General features: G+C 43.9%; 1 protein-coding gene across 1 annotated transcript in view; it reads right to left on the bottom strand.

Annotated features, from left to right (window-relative positions):
- LOC121567773 (pyridine nucleotide-disulfide oxidoreductase domain-containing protein 2-like) overlaps positions 1-22,806 on the bottom strand; it is a 43,025-nt gene extending 20,219 nt beyond the window's left edge. Inside the window, exons 1-5 of the mRNA XM_045221181.1 lie at positions 22,750-22,806; positions 22,338-22,435; positions 21,952-22,093; positions 19,920-20,054; positions 19,519-19,591 (exon numbers count right to left, since the gene is read on the bottom strand). Coding sequence (XP_045077116.1) covers positions 19,519-19,591; positions 19,920-20,054; positions 21,952-22,093; positions 22,338-22,435; positions 22,750-22,806 — 505 coding nt within the window. The remainder of the gene's footprint in view (positions 1-19,518; positions 19,592-19,919; positions 20,055-21,951; positions 22,094-22,337; positions 22,436-22,749) is intronic.
- Between the last annotated feature and the right edge of the window lie 272 nt (positions 22,807-23,078).

Below are 23,078 nucleotides of genomic sequence, written 5' to 3'. Positions count from 1 at the left end.
ATTTTAATTTATGAGGGCTTAATGTGTTACTAATGGTTTTCTTTGAGACTGTGGTCCCAGCTCTCTTCAGGTCATTGACCAGGTCCTGTCGTGTAGTTATGGGCTGATCCCTCACCTTCCTCATGATCATTGATGCCCCACGAGGTGAGATCTTGCATGGAGCCCAAGACTGAGGGTGATTGACCGTCATCTTGAACTTCTTCCATTTTCTAATAATTGTGCCAACAGTTGTTGCCTTCTCACCAAGCTGCTTGCCTATTGTCCTGTAGCCCATCCCAGCCTTGTGCAGGTCTACAATTTTATCCCTGATGTCCTTACACAGCTCTCTGGTCTTGGCCATTGTGGAGAGGTTGGAGTCTGTTTGATTGAGTGTGTGGACAGGTGTCTTTTATACAGGTAACGAGTTCAAACAGGTGCAGTTAATACAGGTAATGAGTGGAGAACAGGAGGGCTTCTTAAAGAAAAACTAACAGGTCTGTGAGAGCCGGAATTCTTACTGGTTGGTAGGTGATCAAATACTTATGTCTTGCAATAAAATGCAAATGAATTACTTAAAAATCATACACTGCCGATTTTGCAGGTTTTCCTACTTACAAAGCATGTAGAGGTCTGTAATTTGTATCATAGGTACAAATTGCATTGCAAACCTGGTCAAGACCTACAGGAAACGTATGATCTCTGTAATTGCAAACAAAGGTTTCTGTACCAAATATTAAGTTCTGCTTTTCTGATGTATCAAATACTTATGTCATGCAATAAAATGCAAATTAATTACTTAAAAATCATACAATGTGATTTTCTGGATTTTTGTTTTAGATTCCGTCTCTCACAGTTGAAGTGTACCTATGATAAAAATTACAGACCTCTACATGCTTTGTAAGTAGGAAAACCTGCAAAATCGGCAGTGTATCAAATACTAGTTCTCCCCACTGTATATATATACTGTATATACTGTGTATATATGTATATTTTTTAAAAGTTACATTTTCGCGAGTCAGACGTGGTTTTCACATGCCGTTTCACATGAATTTTTTACATGTGAACAAATCACGTGAAAAATAGACACGAGTCAGACACATATTTTTCAGGGATGTGTGAAATTTCGCATGTGATATTATACATTTCACGTTTGCTTTTGTAACTGCCAGGATTAGAACCCCGGTCTCCCATGGGAGAAGCAAACATCTTGACCTATTAGACTGTCTTGACCGGGAGAACAAACATCATCATCAAGTTTGCTGATGACACGCCGATGGTAGGCCTGATCCCTGACGGCGATGAGACAGCCTACAGGGAGGTGGTCATAGACATAGCAGTGTGGTACCAGGGCAACAACCTCTCCTGCAACGTCAGTAAGACCGAGGAGCTGATCGTGGAATATAGGAGAAAGAGGGGAGAGCATGCCTCCATCCACATCAACAGGGCTTTTGTGGAGCCGGTCGAGCGCTTCACGTTCCTTGGCATCCACAATACTAAGGACTTAACATGGTCCTGTGTGGGCACGGCAGTGCCTCTTCCCACTCAGGAGGCTGAAAAGATTTGGCATGTGCACTCGGATCCTCAAAAAGTTCTACAGCTGCACCATCGAGAGCATCTTGACTGGCTGCCTCACCGCTTGGTATGGCAAATGCACCGCCCTCGACTGCAAAGTGCTACAGAGGGTGGTGCAGACAGCCCAGTACATCACTGGGACTGAGCTCCCTGCCATCCAGGACCTCTATATCAGGCGGTGTCAGAGGAAGGCCTGAAAAATTGCCAGACTCCAGCCACCCAAGCCATAGACTGTTCACTCTGCTACCATCTGGCAAACGGTACCGGAGTATCGTCCGGGCTCCAAGACAGCTTCTACCCCCAAGCCATATAACTGCTAAATAACCAGGTACCCAAAGGATCTGCACTGACCCTATCTTGCACTGATCCTACTCACACTCACTAGACGATATATACACACCATACTGTATACACACTCACTCACACACACACACTACATAGACACTCACACACAAAACCCACACACGTTCACATACACTACATACGCACACACACACATTTCGACACAACACAAACACACACACATACATACATACACAAACAAGCACACACATACACACATTTACACTTATCATTTGCTGCTACTCTGTTCTTTATTTTACTCTAATTATTATCTATCCTTATGCCCAGTCACTTTACCCTGCCTTAATTTACACATCTACCTCAAATACCCCATACCTCTGCACATTAATCGAGTTTATCGCAGGATTTGCTGTGATTTATCACAAATAATCGCAAATTCACAATTTGCTCAAATTGAGCTGTAATTTAAGATTTTTATACAAAAAGTGTTACAAGAATAAAACACTTTCTTTAACCTCAGTCAACTTTTTTTGACGTCGCATTGTTGTTTTTAGCTGTATAGATTGTCTTTTGGATGTTTTCAGTGTATTTTGCAAGCTTTCAGACAATGCAATAAAAAAATACAACTGCAATTCCACAAGTGAACATGACATTTTCACATGTGAAAGTTTTTCACATGTGAAACCGCAAAATTCACATGCTACAGTATTTCACATTTATTTATTGAATTTTCACATGTGCAAGTTTTTTTGTAAGGAGAGAGAGAGAGTAGGGGTTTATGGGGTTTGTTTATGAGTATAGGAGAGAGGGAGAATGGGCATTTCTGAGTATAGGAGAGGCAGGAATGTTAATCCCCTTACTGTGTCTCAGCTCCAGAATGATTAAACTAGTATCAGCCATGACCAGCCACACAGGTCACATATAGGGCACTGCTGGGAGAGACTTCATTTTACATTTACATTTTAGTCATTTAGCAGACGCTCTTATCCAGAGCGATTTACATGAGCAATTAGGGTTAAGTGCCTTGCTCAAGGGCACATCGACAGATTTTTCATCTAGTCGGCTCGGGGATTAGAACCAGCGACCTTTCGGTTACTGGCACAACGCTCTTAACCACTAAGCTACCTGCCGCCCCGGTTAGTTAGGACTATCAACTTTGTATTGCAAACTTTACCATGTCTTACTGTAGTATGATTAAAATGGTTTGTAGTATGATTAAACTACTTTAATATCTGACATGACCAGTCACATAGTTCACATGAAGTTCATACTGGGAGACAGGGGGGAAGGAAAGCAGGGATAACTTCAGTGGTCAGTTAGGCCTACAGCAGCTCTGTACCCTGTCTTAAGTAGTTTGTTGTTTTGAGAGGGGCCTGATGTGTGTATGTGCAAGATATTTTAAACGTACTGGAGCTGCGGTTTAATGTGGTCTAAACTCAGTGCTCTTTAATGTGAGACAAATTCCTGTAAAAGGCTAAATAAATTAACTGAATTGAAATTAGCTCCATCACTCAGCTTCATAGCAAACCGAGTGTGGAGAATGTTTATTGAAAAACATATCTATGTGTTTTTAACCTAAATGAACATGTTAGAAATGTTTTCTAGCTCTTCATTGAGAACCTTCACTGATGTGTGGCCACCTTGATGTTGGTATAGCAGAAATGTATTTGACGCCGCTGGCCTAAGATACCAGAATTCTCCTGAGTTTAGCTGAGTTTAGTTGTGGTTTTAAGGTGCTGACTGATCTCTCAGAGCGAGTGTTGTTGTTGTGTAAATGTGTTTATATTTGTTCTGGTGGGGAGAGAAGTCTGTAAATGTATATTTATAGGTGTATAAATTGGACCGCCGCGAAGGAGCTGGCTGTGAACTGATGGACTGTTGGGTGTTAGTTTGAGAGCTGGACACTCACACACACTCTCTCACACACACACACACACACTTATGCAGCGTTGAAGTTCTCAAAGTGATAAGGCTATGAGAGGAATATTGAAGAATAACAGAAAATATGTCTGTCACACAACTACAGTGCCTTGCAAAAGTATTCACCCCCCTTGGCATTTTTCCTATTTTGTTGCATTACAACCTGTCACGAACCGGCTCAAGTTCGTAACAAAAGGGAGACACGTGGAGACAAGGAGTACTCAAAGTATATATTTATTAATTAAAGTAAACTAAATCAAATAACAATGGTGTGTGTAATCAGTAATCAGTAGTGTACGTGAGTGTTTGCATGCATAAATGTAATATGGAAAAGTGTTGAAAAGTGCCAAAGCAAACAACCCAAAAAAGCCTCAAAAATATCACAACCAAGATCAAAGTATCTGCCTGGAGAGAGTCTCTCCAATGAATGTGGAAGAGGTCCATTTATCCTGGGACACACCCGGCCCAGGTGTTTCCCATGTAGCTGACGACCCCCAACTCCGCCCACCGGCATCCTAATAAGGAAACAAGAGCAAAGAGAGAATACGGCAGACAGAGTGGGAGGGTCGTCACACCCCCCCCCCATAAGACCGGGGACCAACAAGGACCCCGGCCCAACGTACCAGCCCCTGCGTCCCAAACCGACAAGTTGTACATGTTCACCCCTCCATTTGCCCCACCCATCATCCTCCTCTCCAGACCTCAGCAACCTTTACCCAGGAAGCAACCTTTAAGAGGAAAGAAAAACACAAGACTAGGAGGGGACAAACAGGAAAGATAGAACATGACAAAATCAAACACTGGTCGGTCACATCAATATTCATGAACAGGGCGCACCTCACCCTGCCCAACCACCTTTCCAAGGTATGTCACAGTCGCCTGAGCAAACTCACATTTAGCCAAATTTATCGTGAGACGACCCGCAGCCAGACGTTCGAACAAGGCTTGAATACGGGACAGATGTTCCTCCCAAGTATCTGCATATATCACTACATCGTCCAGATAAACAGCGCACCCGGCCAGACCAGAGACAACCCTGTTCATAAGTCGCTGAAAAGTTGCAGGCGCATTACGCAGCCCGAAACTCATAACCGAATACGAGTACAGACCAAAAGGTGTAATAAAGGCAGAGATTTCACGTGCCCTACTCGTCAGTGGCACCTGCCAATAGCCCTTTAACAGGTCAAATTTGCTCACAAACTTAGCTGCGCCCGACTTGATCAACGCAGTCCTCCATCCGAGGAAGAGGAAATGAATCCGGCTTAGTGACATCGTTTACCTTACGGTAGTCCGTACAAAATCTGTTTGTTCCATCCGATTTACTGACCAAGATACAGGGAGAAGCCCAACTGGAGAAAGAAGGCTCTGCTATTTTACTCTCCAGCATGTACCTGACCTCAGCATCCAGACAACGCAGTTTCTCTGAAGAAACTCTATAGAACCGTTGACGAATGGGGTCAGCATCTCCAATGTCAATATCATGTTCTATTAAGTTTGTACGTGTTGGTGTATCAGAAAACAACCCTGGAAATCTCCGAATCAGACCCACCATCTCTTTCCGCCCATCAACAGGTAGATGAGTAAGAAGACTATCTAAAATCTCCAGTGTCTCTGAATTCTTCAATCTACCCTGCAGTATGCAATCGTCGGGACCAGAAACATCTTCCTGCTCCTGCACAGACCTAGCATGACCAGAATCCAGGGAATAAACAGTATCAGCCAAAAGAACAGCCTTACCGTCCTCTGTAGACTCCCCCTGTTCAGTCTCAGAGGAACGTGCATAATAGGGTTTTAACAAATTTATATGGCACAGTTGATGTGCTTTCCTCCGTTCTGGAGTGGCAACTAGATAATTTTGCTCAGTGTCCTGGCGCACCACTGTATATGGACCTTGAAACTTGGCTTGAAAAGGAGAACCAACAATTGGCAGCAGAGCCAGAACCTGATCACCTGGACTAAAGTGACGAGGCTCAGCTCGCCGATCATATATGCTCTTCATCCTGTCCTGTGAAGATGATAGCTTCTCTTTAGCCATTTCACCAGCGGCATACAAGCGTCGCCGAAAATCACACACATATGATAACAGGGACTGAGGAGGCTCGGGAGACTTCCAGTCATCCTGGAGAACAGATAAAAGCCCACGCACCTTATGTCCAAACACTAGGTCATTTGGGCTAAAACCTGTGCTCTCCTGTGAAACCTCCCTAGCAGCTAACAGTAACCAAGGCAACCCCTCCTCCCAATCCTTATCCATCTCAGTACAATAAGATCTCAACAAAGACTTAAGCGTTTGATGGAAACGTTCCAGTGCTCCTTGACTTTGGGCATGATAAGCGCTAGCCAAGTTGTGTTTAATATGGAGTTGTTGGAGAACCTGTCCAAAGAGATTAGAGGTGAAATTAGATCCTTGATCACTTTGAATGACCTTAGGGATTCCAAACAGTGAGAAAAACTGAGTCAAAGCTTTTAACACAGACTTAGTCGTGATAGACCTGAGAGGATAGGCAGCAGGAAACCTAGTGGTCTGACACATCACAGTCAACAAATAATTACTACCCTTTCTGGAACGAGGCAGAGGACCAACACAGTCAATAATCAGATACTCAAAAGGGTTACTGAGTACAGGAATAGGGAACAGTGGTACCGGCTTAATAGCTTGATTAGGTTTACCAGTTAATTGACAGGTGTGACAAGTTTTGATGAAATCAGAAACATCCCTCTTTAATCTTGGTCAAAATTTTTTTCGTAATATGCGATTGTAGGTTTTTCTCACACCCATATGCCCAGCAACGTCGTTGTGAGAAGTTGTCAGCACCAACTCACGAAGCTTAACTGGTACCACAACCTGACTAATCGCCTCCCCCAGAAAACAACTACCATGAGACATCCACTTTCTCATCAGGACCTCCTCTTGGAGAAAATAGCCCTGTGCGACATCTCCCAACTGTTCCACAGACACAATTTGGTCCCGCAACTCTTCTAATGTAGGGTCAGTCCGTTGCGCTCGATTAAATCGGAGCGGGATACAGATAACGGGATAACAGGGAAAACAGTAACAGACTTCTTTATGGTATTCTCGTTAGCCAGCTCCGTGACCAGGTCGTCATGGATCATAGAACGCGTCACTGCACACGCAGAAAACACCTCTGGGAAATCCTGCGCACTCTCATCAGGAATCCCTACAATTGACGGCTTAGTGGAAACCACTAAAGATGGAGACACGATAGGCCACACACGCTCCCCAGCCAAGTTATTTCCAAGGATCACGTCAATACCCTCAATAGGCAATGAAGGACGCACCCCCACAACAACCTCACCTTTCACCAGTCCACAATCCAACATCAGTTTATGCAATGGAACTGACAGAGTGTTCAAACCTATTCCCCTGATTAGAACACTATTCCCCGAATCAGTCTCCGCAGAGAAGGGTAACACAGACTCCAACACAAATGATTCAGAGGCACCTGTGTCTCTTAGGATCTTTACTGGCACTAGGTTCTTACTTCCTACCATAGACACAAAACCCTCCGTAACGAAAGGTAAATAGTCGGGATCAATATAACCCTTCACCTGGCTCCGGGCAGGAGACAATGCGTCATGAGTGAACTGATGTGGAACAGGCGCGGCTAACGCTGCAGGCCTCGATTTACCATAAGCACCTGTACTGAATTTACCCCTAGATCTAAGAATCGGACATTCATTTTTCCAATGACCTAATTCTTGACAGTAGTGACACTCTTGACCAACGTCAGTTTTACCACGGGTATCAGGCTCAACCCTATTTGAATGAAACTCTGCCCGGGAACCGAAGTATCTCGGCGAGCGAGGCCCAAATCTCTGCGAACGCCCCCACTCACTCCGAATACGGGGTTCTGCAAAAACATTTTTGTGAGTCAACACATATTCATCTGCCAAAACCGCAGCTTCAGCAACAGTCTTTATTTTTCGTTCGTTAATGTACGTCGCTATACGATCAGGGATTGTGTCCTTAAATTGTTCTAACATAATCAGATCACACAGCCCTTGGAAAGTCATAACTGCAGAGGCAGAACACCAGCGATTGAACTGTGAAGATAATATTCGCGCAAACTCAACATGAGTCTGCTGATCATCCCTTTTTAAAGTTCTAAATCGTTGGCGGTAAGCTTCAGGGACCAATTCGTAACTCTGTAACACAGCCGTTTTAACCTTCTCATAACTAACACTGTCTGCTACGCTAAGAGCTGAATATGCTTCTTGCGCTTTACCAGTCAGCACACACTGCAACATCAAAGTGCGATCAGAATCAGGCCAACTCCTAGCGTCAGCAACACGCTCAAACAACGAAAAGAATGTCTCCGGGTCCTTTTCATTAAACTGGGGCAACAACCGTAAATTCCCTACAACATCAAATGTCTCTGGATTACGACCAAAAGAGGAACGACCCCTAGGTAACTCTGGGTCACCTTCCCAGAGCAAACTCTCCCCTGAGAGCTTTCCTTCCCTAACCAACTCTAGTCGCTCTTGTTGCAGCTTGATTTTAGCACGCTCCATATCCTGTTTAAATTCCAATTCCCTTTCATATTTTACACGATCATGCCCTAGCTGTAACAGAAGCAGTTCTTTCTGCTGTTCAAAAAGAAGACTACTATGACTAACCGATGGAACGGTCATTGTAACATATCGGGGAGACAACGTGTCCTCAGCAGAGGCTGCCCCAGTGGTAACATCCAGAATACCACTCTCCATCAAATTGGCCTTCAATATTAACCTAATAGAATTTTTTAGACGTTTATCACTAATTTCAACCTTGTAGTGTTCAGCAACCTTCAACAGCTGTTCTTTAGTACATAATTCTAACAGTTCTTCTGATGGAAAGCGAATGAACTCGTCTACATTAGACGCCATAATCAGGGAAAAAAAATTAAATATATATAGATCATAATAATCTTGCTCAACCCCTCTGCTGAGCACACCAGACACAAGAGAAATACAATCACACCGAGCACCACAGAAAAGAGCTGGGATATGGAGCTTCCCCAAAACCTACAATAACTCAACCCTAGTCTTCGTGCAGATTTGCGGTGGGTAATTACGCACTGTAGCCCGCTGGCAAGGAATTAAACCCCCAGCACGCTGGTAGATTTCCCCAAGCCACGGATGTGCCCCGAGACAACTGCTCAGTCCACTGACACCACACAAAAATAACAAACATTTAACCATGCCCAACGTATCCCAAAACAAAACACGTCACTAAGCCTATCAGGGGAAAAAGCTATAGCTCCGGGTAGCAAATGTCACTACCCTACCCAATCTCCCACTGAGGTACACAGCCGATTGTACTCACCTCAGACCGATGTCCCAACAGCGAGTAGAGCAAGAGTTTCCAGGCTGGGCAGGGACTGAAACTAACCAATGTACTCTCTCCAACGCAGTACAAAACCCAAAGGCAACCAATACTGGCCTATCAAACTCAAACAAACTAACAAAATTTACAAAGAAAAACCCTACAGAATTGGACATTAACTCCACGTTCTCCCAAACACAACCAGTTCAAAATCCCAGACGAGCCCCCACTTGTCACGAACCGGCTCAAGTTCGTAACAAAAGGGAGACACGTGGAGACAAGGAGTACTCAAAGTATATATTTATTAATTAAAGTAAACTAAATCAAATAACAATGGTGTGTGTAATCAGTAATCAGTAGTGTACGTGAGTGTTTGCATGCATAAATGTAATATGGAAAAGTGTTGAAAAGTGCCAAAGCAAACAACCCAAAAAAGCCTCAAAAATATCACAACCAAGATCAAAGTATCTGCCTGGAGAGAGTCTCTCCAATGAATGTGGAAGAGGTCCATTTATCCTGGGACACACCCGGCCCAGGTGTTTCCCATGTAGCTGACGACCCCCCCAACTCCGCCCACCGGCATCCTAATAAGGAAACAAGAGCAAAGAGAGAATACGGCAGACAGAGTGGGAGGGTCGTCACAAACCTGTAATCTAAATGGATTCTTATTTGGATTTCATGTAATGGACATACACAAAATAGTCCAAATTGGTGAAGTGAAATGAAAAAAATAAGGGAAAAGTGGTGTGTGCATATGTATTCCTCCCCTTTGCTATGAAGCCCCTAAATAAGATCTGGTGCAACCAATTACCTTCAGAAGTCACATAATTAGTTAAATAAAGTCCACCTGTGTACAATCTAAGTGTCACATGATCTCAGCATATATACACCTGTTCTGAAAGGCCCCAGAGTCTGCAACACCACTAAGCAATGGGCACAATCAAGCAAGCGGTACCATGAAGACCAAGGAGCTCTCCAAACAGGTCAGGGACAAAGTTGTGGAGAAGTAATCCAAGATGGCGTAGCAGTGCGGTCATGTTTTTTTCTGTGTCCTTGTGTAAATAGCCATTATTATATATTTTTGTCTATTTTGTATATATTTCACAATTTTTACTTTTCATTCTTTAACTAAATATACTTTCCTGCAATCCGCCTCACCCAACGTGGAAAGGATTCTATTATTTCTTTATAACTTTTATCAAGAACCTTAAGCTGAAACTAGTCTAGCTGCAACCGAATGGCTACTTGCTATTAGCCACCGTTACCGTCTTCACCATTGTCCGTGGCCTGCACTACCCACCAGCCAGCTCTAGCTCTAGCCTGGACAATTTGTCTGCACAGCATGCTATCGACCCAGAGCATATCGGATCTGCTAGCCCCGGCCCGCTAGCACATGCAAGCTGGGCCTCTTGCTCGCCAGTGCTGTAGCAGCCCCCGAACTACATCCGAACTCTCCTATTGCTGTTCACCGGACCTTATGATAACTCAGCTATACAGCTGATGCCTGCTGGACTGTTCCTTTATACGGTACCGCATCCTGTTTATGTTTAGCCTCAGCCCAAACTTTGTCGCCATTACCAGCTGTTGTCTTAGCTCTCGAATAACACCTGTGATTGCTTTATCCCTCTCTCCCATGTCAATATGCCTTGCTTATTGCTGTTTCGGTTATTTCTTATTGTACTATTTCACTGTAGATCCCCCAGCCCAGCTAAACCTGCCTTAGATAGCTCCTTTGTCCCACCCCCCATACACGCGGAGACCGACTCAATCGGTGCCTCCAGTGATGCTATCTCTTTCATCGTTACCCAACGCTTAGGTTTACCTCCACTGTACTCATATCCTTCCATATCCTTGTCTGTACATAATGCCCTGAATCTATTCTACAACGCCCGGAAATCTGCCCCTTTTTTTCTCTGTACCCAATGCACTAGAAGACCAGTTCTTAAAGCCTTTTTCCGTATCCTTATTCTACTCCTCCTCTGTTCCTCTGGTGATGTAAAGGTTAACCCAGGCTCTGTAGCCCCCAGTATCACTCCTACTCCCCAGGTGTTATCATTTGTTGACTTCTGTAACCGTAAAAGCCTTGGTTTCTTGCACGTTAACATCCGAAGCCTCCTCCCTAAGTTTGAGTTATTCACTGTGTTAGCACACCCTGATGTTCTAGCAGTGTCTGAATCCTGGCTTAGGAAGGCCACGAAAAATTCAGAAATGTCCATCCCCAACTACAACATTTTCCGTCTCGATAGAACTGCAAAAGGGGGTGGGGTTGCAATCTACTGTAGAGATAGCCTGCAGAGCTCTGTCATACTATCCAGGTCTGTGCCCAAACAGTTTGAGCTTCTACTTCTAAAAATCCACCTTTCCAGAAATAAGTCTCTCACTGTTGCCGCTTGCTACAGACCCCCCTCAGCCCCGAGCTGTGCGCTGGACACCATATGTGAATTGATTGCCCCCCATCTATCCTCAGAGTTCGTGCTGCTTGGTGACCTAAACTGGGATATGCTTAACACCCCGGCCAACCTACAATCTAAACTAGATGCCCTCAATCTCACACAAATTATCAACGAACCTACCAGGTACAACCCTAAATCTGTAAACATGGGCACCCTCATAGATATCATCCTGACAAATTTACCCTCTAAATACACCTCCGCTGTCTTCAACCAGGATCTCAGCGATCACTGCCTTATTGCCTGCATCCGTAATGGGTCCGCGATCAAACGACCACCCCTCATCACTGTCAAACGCTCCCTAAAACACTTTAGCGAGCAGGCCTTTCTAATTGACCTGGCCCGGGTATCCTGGATGGATATTGACCTCATTCCGTCAGTAGAGGATGCCTGGTTGTTCTTTCAAAGTGCTTTCCTCTCAATCTTAAATAATCATGTCCCATTCAAAAAATTCAGAACTAAGAACAGATATAGCCCCTGGTTCTCCTCAGACTTGACTGCCCTTGACCAGCACAAAAACATCCTGTGGCGTACTGCATTAGCATCGAACAGCCCCCGCGATATGCAACTTTTTAGGGAGTAAGGAACCAATACACACAATCAGTTAGGAAAGCAAAGGCTAGCTTTTTCAAACAGAAATTTCCATCCTGTAGCACTAACTCCAAAAAGTTTTGGGACACTGTAAAGTCCATGAAGAATAAGAGCACCTCCTCCCAACTGCCCACTACACTGAGGCTAGGAAACACTATCACCACCGATAAATCTACAATAATCGTGAATTTCAACAAGCATTTTGCTACGGCTGGCCAAGCTTTCCACCTGGCTACCACTACCCCGGCCACCAGCTCTGCACCCTCCGCTGCAACTTGCCCATGCCCCCCCCGCTTCTCCTTCACACAAATTCAGACAGCTGATGTTCTGAAAGAGCAGAAAAATCTGGACCCCTACAAATCAGCTGGGCTAGACAATCTGGACCCTTTCTTTCTAAAATTAGCTGCCGAAATTGTTGCAACCCCTATTACTAGCCTGTTCAACCTCTCTTTTGTAACGTATGAGATCACCAGAGATTGGAAAGCTGCCGCAGTCATCCCCCTCTTCAAAGGGGGTGACACTCTAGATCCAAACTGTTATAGACCTATATTCATCCTGCTCTGCCTTTCGAACGTTTTTGAAAGCCAAGTTAACAAACAGATCACCGACCATTTCGAATCCCACCGTACCTTCTCCGCTATGCAATCCGGTTTCCGAGCTGGTCATGGGTCCACCTCAACAACGCTCAAGGTCCTAAACGATATTATAACTGCGATCGATAAAAGACAGTACTGCGCAGCCGTCTTCATCGACCTGGCCAAGGCTTTCGACTCTGTCAACCACCGCATTCTTATTGGCAGACTAAATAGTCTTGGTTTCTCAAATGACTGCCTCGCCTGGTTCACCAAAAACTTCTCAGATAGAGTTCAATGTGTCAAATCGGAGGACCTGTTGTCTGGACCTCTGGCAGTCTCTATGAGGGTGCCACAGGGTTCAATTCTCACGCCGACTCTATTCTCTGTGTATATCAATGATGTTGCTCTTGCTGCTGGTGACGCTTGGATCCACCTCTATGCGGACGACACAATTTTGTATACATCTGGCCCTTCATTGGACACTGTGTTAACAAACCTCCAAACGAGCTTCAACACCATACAACACTCCTTCCGTAGCCTCCAACTGCTCTTAAACGCTTCAACCGAACGCTGCTTGCACCCGCCCACCCGACTAGAATCACTACTCTCGGCGGGTCTGACCTAGAGTATGTGGACAACTACAAATACCTAGGTGTATGGTTAGACTGTAAACTCTCCTTCCAGACTCACATTAAGCATCTCCAATCAAAAGTTAGATCTAGAATCAGCTTCCTATTTCGCAACAAAGCCTCCTTCAGTCATGCTGCCAAACATGCCCTCGTAAAACTGACTATCCTACTGATCCTTGACTTCGGCGATGTAATTTACAAAATAGCCTCCAACACTCTACTCAGCAAATTGGATGTAGTCTATCACAGTGCCATCCGTTTTGTCACCAAAGACCTATATACTACCCACCATTGTGACCTGTACGCTCTTGTTGGCTGGCCCTCACTACATATTCGTCGCCAAACCCACTGGCTCCAGGTCATCTATAAATCACTTCTAGGCAAATCCCCGCCTTATCTTAGCTCATTGGTCACCATAGCAACACCCACCCATAGTCTCCGCTCCAGCAGGTATATCTCACTGATCATCCCCAAAGCCAACACCTCCTTTGGCCGCCATTCCTTCCAGTTCTCTGCTGCCAATGACTGGAACGAACTGAAAAAATCTCTGACGCTGGAGACTCTTATCTCCCTCACTAACTTTAAGCATCAGTTGTCAGAGCAGCTTACCGATCACTGCACCTGTACACAGCCTTTCTGAAATTAGCCCACCCAACTACCTCATCCTCATATTGTTATTTATTTTGCTAATTTGCACCCCAGTATCTCTATTTGCATATCATCTTTTGCACATCTATCATTACAGTGTTAATACGAAATTGTAACTATTTTGCACTATGGCCTATTTATTGCCTTACCTCCATAACTTACTACATTCGCACACACTGTATATATATTTTCTGTTGTATTTTTGACTTTATGTTTTGTTTACCCCATATGTAACTCTGTGTTGTTGTTTTTATCGCACTGCTTTGCTTTATCTTGGCCAGGTCGCAGTTGTAAATGAGAACTTGTTCTCAACTGGCTTACCTGGTTAAATAAAGGTGAAAGAAAAAAAAAAGTACAGATCAGGGTTGGGTTAGAAAAAAATATCAGAAACTTTGAACATCCCACGGAGCACCATTAAATCCAATATTAAAAAATGGAAAGAATATGGCACCACAACAAACCTGCCAAGAGAGGGCCGCCCACCAAAACTCACTGACCAGGCAAGGAGGGCATTAATCAGAGAGGCAACAAAGAGACAAAAGATACCCCTAAAATGGCTGCAAAACTCCGGAACGGATATTATAGGATCTGTCAAAATGACCACTTTAAGCCGTACACTCCACAGAGCTGGGCATTACGGAAGAGTGGCCAGAAAAAAGTCATTACTTAAAGAAAAATGTTTTATTTTTCACCAAAAGGCATGTGGGAGTCTCCCCAAACATGAGACTAAAATTGAGCTTTTTGATCATCAAGGAAAACACTATGTCTGGCGCAAACCCAACATCTCTCATCACCCCGAGAACACCATCCCCACAGTGAAGCATGGTGGTGGCAGCATCATGCTGTGGGGATGTTTTTCATCGGCAGGGACTGGGAAACTGGCCAGAATTGAAGGAATGATGGATGGCGCTAAATACAGGGAAATTCTTGAGGGAAACCTTTTTCAGTCTTCCAGAGATTTGAGACTGGGACGGAGGTTCACCTTCCAGCAGGACAATGACCCTAAGCATACTGCTAAAGCAACACTCGAGTGGTTTAAGGGGAAACATAGAAATGTCTTGGAATGGCCTAGTCAAAGCACAGACCTCAATCCAATTTGAGAATCTATGGTATGACTTAAAGACTGCTGTACACCAGCGGAACCCATCCAACTTGAAGGAGCTGGAGCAGTTTTGTCTTGAAAAATGTGGCTAGATATGCCAAGCTTATAGAGACATACCCCAAGAGACTTGCAGCTGTAATTGCTGCAAAAGGTGGCTCTACAAAGTATTGACTTTGGTGGGGGGTGAATAGTTATGCACGCTCAAGTTTTCTGTTTTTTTGTCTTATTTCTTGTTTGTTTCACAAGAACAAATATTTTGATCTTCAAAGTGGTAGGCATGTTGTGTAAATCAAATGATACAAACCCCCCAAAAATCCATTTTAATTCCAGGTTGTAAGGCAACAAAATAGGAAAAATGCCAAGGGGGGTGAATACTTTCGCAAGCCACTGTATTTCTGTATTTTATTTCTCTCTGCGTTGTTAGGAAGGAATCGTAAGTAAGCATTTCTCTGTTAGTCCACACCTGTTGCTTACAACGCATTCGACTAATAAAATTAGATTTGACGTGAAAGAAAAGGTCAGGGTAACATACCCAAGGATAGGGAAAATTGCAGGAATTGGGTTATCATAAAAACAAATTCACCTAATTTTTTCATCCATTTAGAATTCATTTTCTCTTGCATTAAAAAAGTATTTCCTTGCAATATTTTGTTTTTTTATCAATACTTTTGTGTGTATGCTTTTCTTTCAACATCATTATTTTTGCTAAAGGATGGGGCTGGAGAAATACAACCACTCTCAAATCCATAGACTATACTATGGATGAAAGGACTGACCATCTATGATATCAAAATGATAGTTTTAACCATATTTATATGCTATACAGTGTTGGTTTACATTTACTTTGTTTACAAACATTGGAATAAATGTGGAGTGTTCTTACATGTGAAACTGCTAATTAGATTTTCACTTTCACGTGGAATTACAAGTTCACATTTGAAAAACAATCACATGTAAAAATCTAATTGCAATTCACGTGAGGTGATAACATGTTATTCTCCTCACATGTGGAAAAAGTGGTGATAACATGTGAACTCTAAATGTAAAATATATGTGAAAATATGTTTTCACGTGAAATTTAAGCTCAACATGTGAAAACAGCTATTTCACATGTGAAGATGGAGTTATGGAGTGATGGAGGGATGGGGAGAGAGAGGGATGGAGGTGGACAGAGTCAGTCACCATGTTCGGAGAACAGACACAGGATCCCTTGCTTCCCTTGTAAGGTCTGGTACAGTGAGACCAGTTTCTCATGGCTGCCAGTGCTAAGGTTATCATAGACAGTTTGCTTTGTCTGCGGATTCGTGCATGTGTGCGTGCGTGCATGCGTCTGCCAGCTAGTGGATGGTCCTACTTTATGTGCAGGCGTTGACAGGCAGAGACAAAGCATGAAGACCCTGATTGAGGAGGGGAAAAAAGACACACACAAACACACACACACACACACACACGCATAACACACATGCAGGAGATACAGTATCTCCGTCAAATAGCTAAAGGTCAAGGGCCTTGTCATCGCATGGAGGGGTCCAGAGAATGGGGATTCCCACTCCTGGATAGTCTGAATAGGCCTACAGATCTCCCAGTATTTGTAGATAACTCCTGTAGCTTCAGTCAGTGCATCACATAGGAGTAGGATGAAGTTGCCTCTAGAGCTAGCTGACCTTCTCTAACTCAAACCTGTTTGGTAGTGTATAGGGCCTTTCCAGGCTGTTAGTCAGTGAATTTAGTCAGGGATGTTTGTTTCTCTGTTTCTCTGTCACACAACCTATCCTTCCAAGGCAGTACTCTGCTGCTTTACCCTCTCCTGCTACACTAGTTCACCCACTGCCTCTGATCATACACACACACACACACACACACCAACAAGCTCTCACAGTCTCACTGCATAATTAGACGTTTATCCTCACGTCAAATTCCAAAGTTGGCATTAACTCAGCATTTTAAAGGTTAGGGTTAAGTCTAGGCATCCAAAATCCCCGTCCACAACGTCCTAGCAAAACCAAAAGGTAACAGCGCTCACTGTTGCCCCTAGTGGCTGGTTTCCACATCATCCCTGACGTCCTCAGACATGGATGGACGTCGAATACTGCTTGTATCACGGGTGACCTGCCTGGGCCAGTATCGATCTGTTTTTCCAAATGTCTAATTTTGACGTTGCTCCAAATGTCAAATTTATAATTGTTAAGGGTTTATGTTTTGGATAGGGTTAAAACAGTACGTTTAGGCATTCATACCGAATGGTTAAGGTTTGGGATATGAACAAAAAAATAAAGAACAACAAAAACATGAGTGTCCACCACTGGGATCAAACACAACCTTCTGATCCATAGGTCATGGGGTCTGCCACAGTGGCCAGTTTTCAAGACATTTCTTGACGTCCTCAGGACATGGATAGACTTCCAATGCACTCTTGAGTGATATGCCTGCATACACAAAGACACACACACACTGCCTCTGTTTTCCAGACCCCGTGCTGTACGTAATGAGGTCTATAATGAGAGGTTGTTAGCGAGGTGAGGTTGTTGTGTTTAGAATTGTGCTTTCTGGGTAATTAGGGAGATTGGACCTGACTGAACCGTTCATCACTGATACACACACTGACTGAGCCCTGCAGGCAGCACAACTGAGGTGCACACACACACACACACACACATACACGCACACATACAGACTCATGCACACACACACGTGGGCACACACACACACACGTGGGCACACACACACATGCTCACATTCTCATACTTATGCCCACACTCTTGCACACACAGGAACGGTTGCACATTTACACACAGATGCTTATTCATGATCATGCACGCACACAAGCACACATGTGAATGCACACACACACACACACCACATTCCTGCAGTGATTGATAATGGTTAAGCAAACGCAGTGTAGTGTTTTCCACTACTGCCTGCTGTCGGCTATACAGCCGATTACCGACTCATTTTCAGCCGGGCACTTTTTCCACGTAAATTAACTAGGCTGCTTTTCAATTCGCTAGTCAGAAAAAAGTCTGAGGAGCCCTCTCCTGCTAAAATGAACAAGATGCATCTTCTAGCGATCTATCGATAGGACAGGGGCCTGTCAGTCACAAAGTGAGCGATGACAGGGAAACTGTTGGTTTGACAGTCTGCTGTCTGTCCCGCCTCTCGGTACCTGGGGGTTTGTGTTGTGTGCGCTGTGGTTGCAGTGTGAATTTGCACATCCCATATAATGTGGTAACGATGAGACGAAATCCACTTAGCCTATTGTTTTCTGGCACATTCATTTATTTTATTTTGCGTGCAGGGTCTGACATTAATAAGGGGCCAGTAAAAACATGTCTGTTGGGCCAGTGGATCTCGTCAGTCACTGGGCCGAAAGGGCCAGTAACTTTTCAGCGCACTTTTGCATTCCAGTTCAACATTAACCTGATCTGTCGCAGTCTACCATTGAAAACCATTGAAGACTGCACGCTTAAATGTCATGCTGTCTGTATTTGAGAAATATGATTGGCCGTTTATTCAAGCATCACCACGCTCCTGCAAGTCACAACTTCTTGAGCACTCGTCTTGAGCAGTACATGAGTTGATGCCTTCACACAGCAAAAAGAAGCGCCCATCAATCTACTCGCTGAGCTTATTTATTTTAGGGAAAGTGATTTACAAAAGTAAACCTTCAATAGTGAACATACAGTGGGGAAAAAAAGTATTTAGTCAGCCTCCAATTGTGCAAGTTCTCCCACTTAAAAAGATGAGAGAGGCCTGTAATTTTCACCATAGGTACACGTCAACTATGACAGACAAAATGAGAAAAAAAATGCCGAAAATCACATTGTAGGATTTTTAATGAATTTATTTGCAAATTATGGTGGAAAATAAGTATTTGGTCAAAAACAAAAGTTTCTCAATACTTTGTTATATACCCTTTGTTGGCAATGACACAGGTCAAACGTTTTCTGTAAGTCTTCACAAGGTTTTCACACACTGTTGCTGGTATTTTGGCCCATTCCTCCATGCAGATCTCCTCTAGAGCAGTGATGTTTTGGGGCTGTCGCTGGGCAACACGGACTTTCAACTCCCTCCAAAGATTTTCTATGGGGTTGAGATCTGGAGACTGGCTAGGCCACTCCAGGACCTTGAAATGCTTCTTACGAAGCCACTCCTTCGTTGCCCGGGCGGTGTGTTTGGGATCATTGTCATGCTGAAAGACCCAGCCACGTTTCATCTTCATCTTTTTTTTAAACACTTTTTTGGTTACTACATTATTCCATATGTGTTATTTCATAGTTTTGATTTCTTCACTATTATTCTACAAAGTAGAAAATCGTAAAAATAAAGAAAAACCCTTGAATGAGTAGCCGTGTCCAAACTTTTCACTGGTACTGTAGTTCAACAACACAAAAGAAAAGTATGAGGTAGATGAGAATGGTCGTACCATTAATCTTAGTGACAGGGGAGGTGTAGTCAATCTGATCTACAGCTTTGATGAATGCTGGAGAAAGAGCACTCTGTGAGGAGAAAAACAGAGGGGTTAGGGTTAAGGTAAGAGGACACAAACACATTATTACACTTCTGAGCACAATATTTTTTGTACTATTTTTGTTGTCTTCCTTAATGTAATGTATATAGGCTATTGTCTTTTCTGAATCTTGAATGAAGTTTGATCTATGTAATGTATGTATATGAGCTATGGAATGTTTAGCTTGTTCTCCAACGGGACAGTATCGCATTGCCAGAATCTGTAGTCTCACATTCAATCTGACTGGAGATCAAAGTTAATCACCAGTTTTGAGGTGTGTTAAGATGTGAAAGTGTGTTACCTGTAAGATGCATTACCTGAGGAGTGAGTGTTTTAAATGTGACGTAGGGTGTAGCGTTGAACAGTACCACTCTGCTGTGGATCTCTGTGCCATCCTTCAGGACCACCCCCTTGGCACTGCCATCTGACCCTACCAGGACCTGATGCACATCCTGTAACCCACACATACAGTGGGGGAAAAAAGTATTTAGTCAGCCACCAAATGTGCAAGTTCTCCCACTTAAAAAGATGACAGAGGCCTGTAATTTTCATCATAGGTACACGTCAACTATGACAGACAAAATGACAAAAAAGAATCCAGAAAATCACATTGTAGGATTTTTAATGAATTTATTTGCAAATGATGGTGGAAAATAAGTATTTGGTCAATAATAAAAGTTTCTCAATACTTTGTTATATACCCTTTGTTGGCAATGACACAGGTCAAACGTTTTCTGTAAGTCTTCACAAGGTTTTCACACACTGTTGCTGGTATTTTGGCCCATTCCTCCATGCAGATCTCCTCTAGAGCAGTGATGTTTTGGGGCTGTCGCTGGGCAACACGGACTTTCAACTCCCTCCAAAGATTTTCTATGGGGTTGAGATCTGGAGACTGGCTAGGCCACTCCAGGACCTTGAAATGCTTCTTACGAAGCCACTCCTTCGTTGCCCGGGCGGTGTGTTTGGGATCATTGTCATGCTGAAAGACCCAGCCACGTTTAATCTTCAATGCCCTTGCTGATGGAAGGAGGTTTTCACTCAAAATCTCACGATACATGGCCCCATTCATTCTTTCCTTTACACGGATCAGTCGTCCTGGTCCCTTTGCAGAAAAAACAGCCCCAAAGCATGATGTTTCCACCCCCATGCTTCACAGTAGGTATGGTGTTCTTTGGATGCAACTCAGCATTCTTTGTCCTCCAAACACGACGAGTTGAGTTTTTACCAAAAAGTTCTATTTTGGTTTCATCTGACCATGTGACATTCTCCCAATCCTCTTCTGGATCATCCAAATGCACTCTAGCAAACTTCAGACGGGCCTGGACATGTACTGGCTTAAGCAGGGGGACACGTCAAGCACTGCAGGATTTGAGTCCCTGGCGGCGTAGTGTGTTACTGATGGTAGGCTTTGCTACTTAGGTCCCAGCTCTCTGCAGGTCATTCACTAGGTCCCCCCGTGTGGTTCTGGGATTTTTGCTCACCATTCTTGTGATCATTTTGACCCCACGGGGTGAGATCTTGCGTGGAGCCCCAGATCGAGAGAGATTATCAGTGGTCTTGTATGTCTTCCATTTCCTAATAATTGCTCCCCCAGTTGATTTCTTCAAACCAAGCTGCTTACCTATTGCAGATTCAGTCTTCCCAGCCTGGTGCAGGTCTACAATTTTGTTTCTGGTGTCCTTTGACAGCTTTTTGGTCTTGGCCATAGTGGAGTTTGGAGTGTGACTGTTTGAGGTTGTGGACAGGTGACTTTTATACTGATAACAAGTTCAAACAGGTGCCATTAATACAGGTAACGAGTGGAGGACAGAGGAGCCTCTTAAAGAAGAAGTTACAGGTCTGTGAGAGCCAAAAATCTTGCTTGTTTGTAGGTGACCAAATACTTATTTTCCACCATAATTTGCAAATATATTCATTAAAAATCCTACAATGTGATTTTCTGGATTTCTTTTCTCAATTTGTCTGTCATAGTTGACGTGTACCTATGATGAAAATTACAGGCCTCTCTCATATTTTTAAGTGGGAGAACTTGCACAATTGGTGGCTGACTAAATACTTTTTTCCCCCACTGTATGCATGCACACCCCCCCACACACACATATCACACAAGAACACATTATATGACCCATTAGCTATTATATTCAAAAGGTTGAGTTACCAACTAGGGAACCACTAGTTAACTACTCCTGGGAAAATGAAATCTGTCCTATATGGTTGTATGTATGTTTATGTATTATAATATGATTATATATTATATTATAATCAGCTGGACCATTACAGTTTATCATAAACTGAACAACACTATGGAATAGAACAAATGTGAGAGCAGTGCTTATCCAGCCAGCTGACCTGTTCAGTAAAGATGTCTGCTCCGTGGGAGCGGGCGGAGCTAGCGATGGCCTTGGACACCCCTCCCATGCCCCCCTCCACATAACCCCACGCTCCCTTCTCCTTCTCCAGCTCCCCCATCACATGATGGAGGAGGACATACCTGCAGGGGGGTGGGTACAAAGTTGGAAACTTTATTGTCCACACCATATATACAATATAATGTTCTATTTAATTCTGAGGTGTGCGTGCGTGCGTGCGTGCCTGCCTGCCTGCCTGCCTGCCTGCCTGCCTGCCTGCCTGCCTGCCTGCCTGCCTGCCTGCCTGCCTGCCTGCCTGCCTGCCTGCCTGCCTGTCTGTCTGTCTGTCTGTCTGTCTGTCTGTCTGTCTGTCTGTGTGTGTGTCACCCACTGCCCGGGATGTTAGGGCTGGTCATAGCTCCTATCACAGCATCTGTAGCCAGTGTGGCTTTAAGAGGCTCAGACTCAAACCAACGGTTCAGGATCTGAGAATTAGAAATAAATAGCATAGATATTCAGCAAGGCACAGAAGACGCTGTAAAGCTTTGCAACATGGACACAACTAGAATCAGATGAGGAAGGGTTAGACAGCAATGTCAATATTCTTATTCAATATTGTAGCTATATAGACAGCTCTGACTCAAACCATCGGTTCAGGATCTGAGAAACAGAGTAGAACATACAGTTATTAATATAACTACTGTTCCCTGTAGAAGGGAACAAGGTATAACATACTATGGGGGAGTCAACGACCAATCGTATTCACCTGAAGAAACCTGAAATCACGCCCAACGGATACCGAGCGCGCCCTCGGAAGCCCCGCCTTCCTGGCTAAAATACCAGGGCTCGCATTCATTTCCTCAATTCAGTACCGCTCTTCAGCGAGCTCAAATCACCTGACGGCACAGGCCCAAAATATGTTATACCTCGTTCCCTCCTTTAGGGAACAGTAGTTATATTCATAACTGTACATTCCCTTTCAGTCAGTCACTCGGTACAACATACTATGGGGATATACAAGCACGCCCCAATCCGGCTCACAGGGTACAAACTAGGAGGCCCACGGCAGCCCAAGCACACACAAGTTCCACCAGCTCCAAAAATGGGTTACAGAAACCACCTTTTCCC

The sequence above is a fragment of the Coregonus clupeaformis genome, chromosome 1 (genome assembly GCF_020615455.1).
Source record: "Coregonus clupeaformis isolate EN_2021a chromosome 1, ASM2061545v1, whole genome shotgun sequence".
NCBI classification, from domain to species: Eukaryota; Metazoa; Chordata; class Actinopteri; order Salmoniformes; family Salmonidae; genus Coregonus; species Coregonus clupeaformis.
This window is presented reverse-complemented; position numbering and strand designations above follow the sequence as displayed.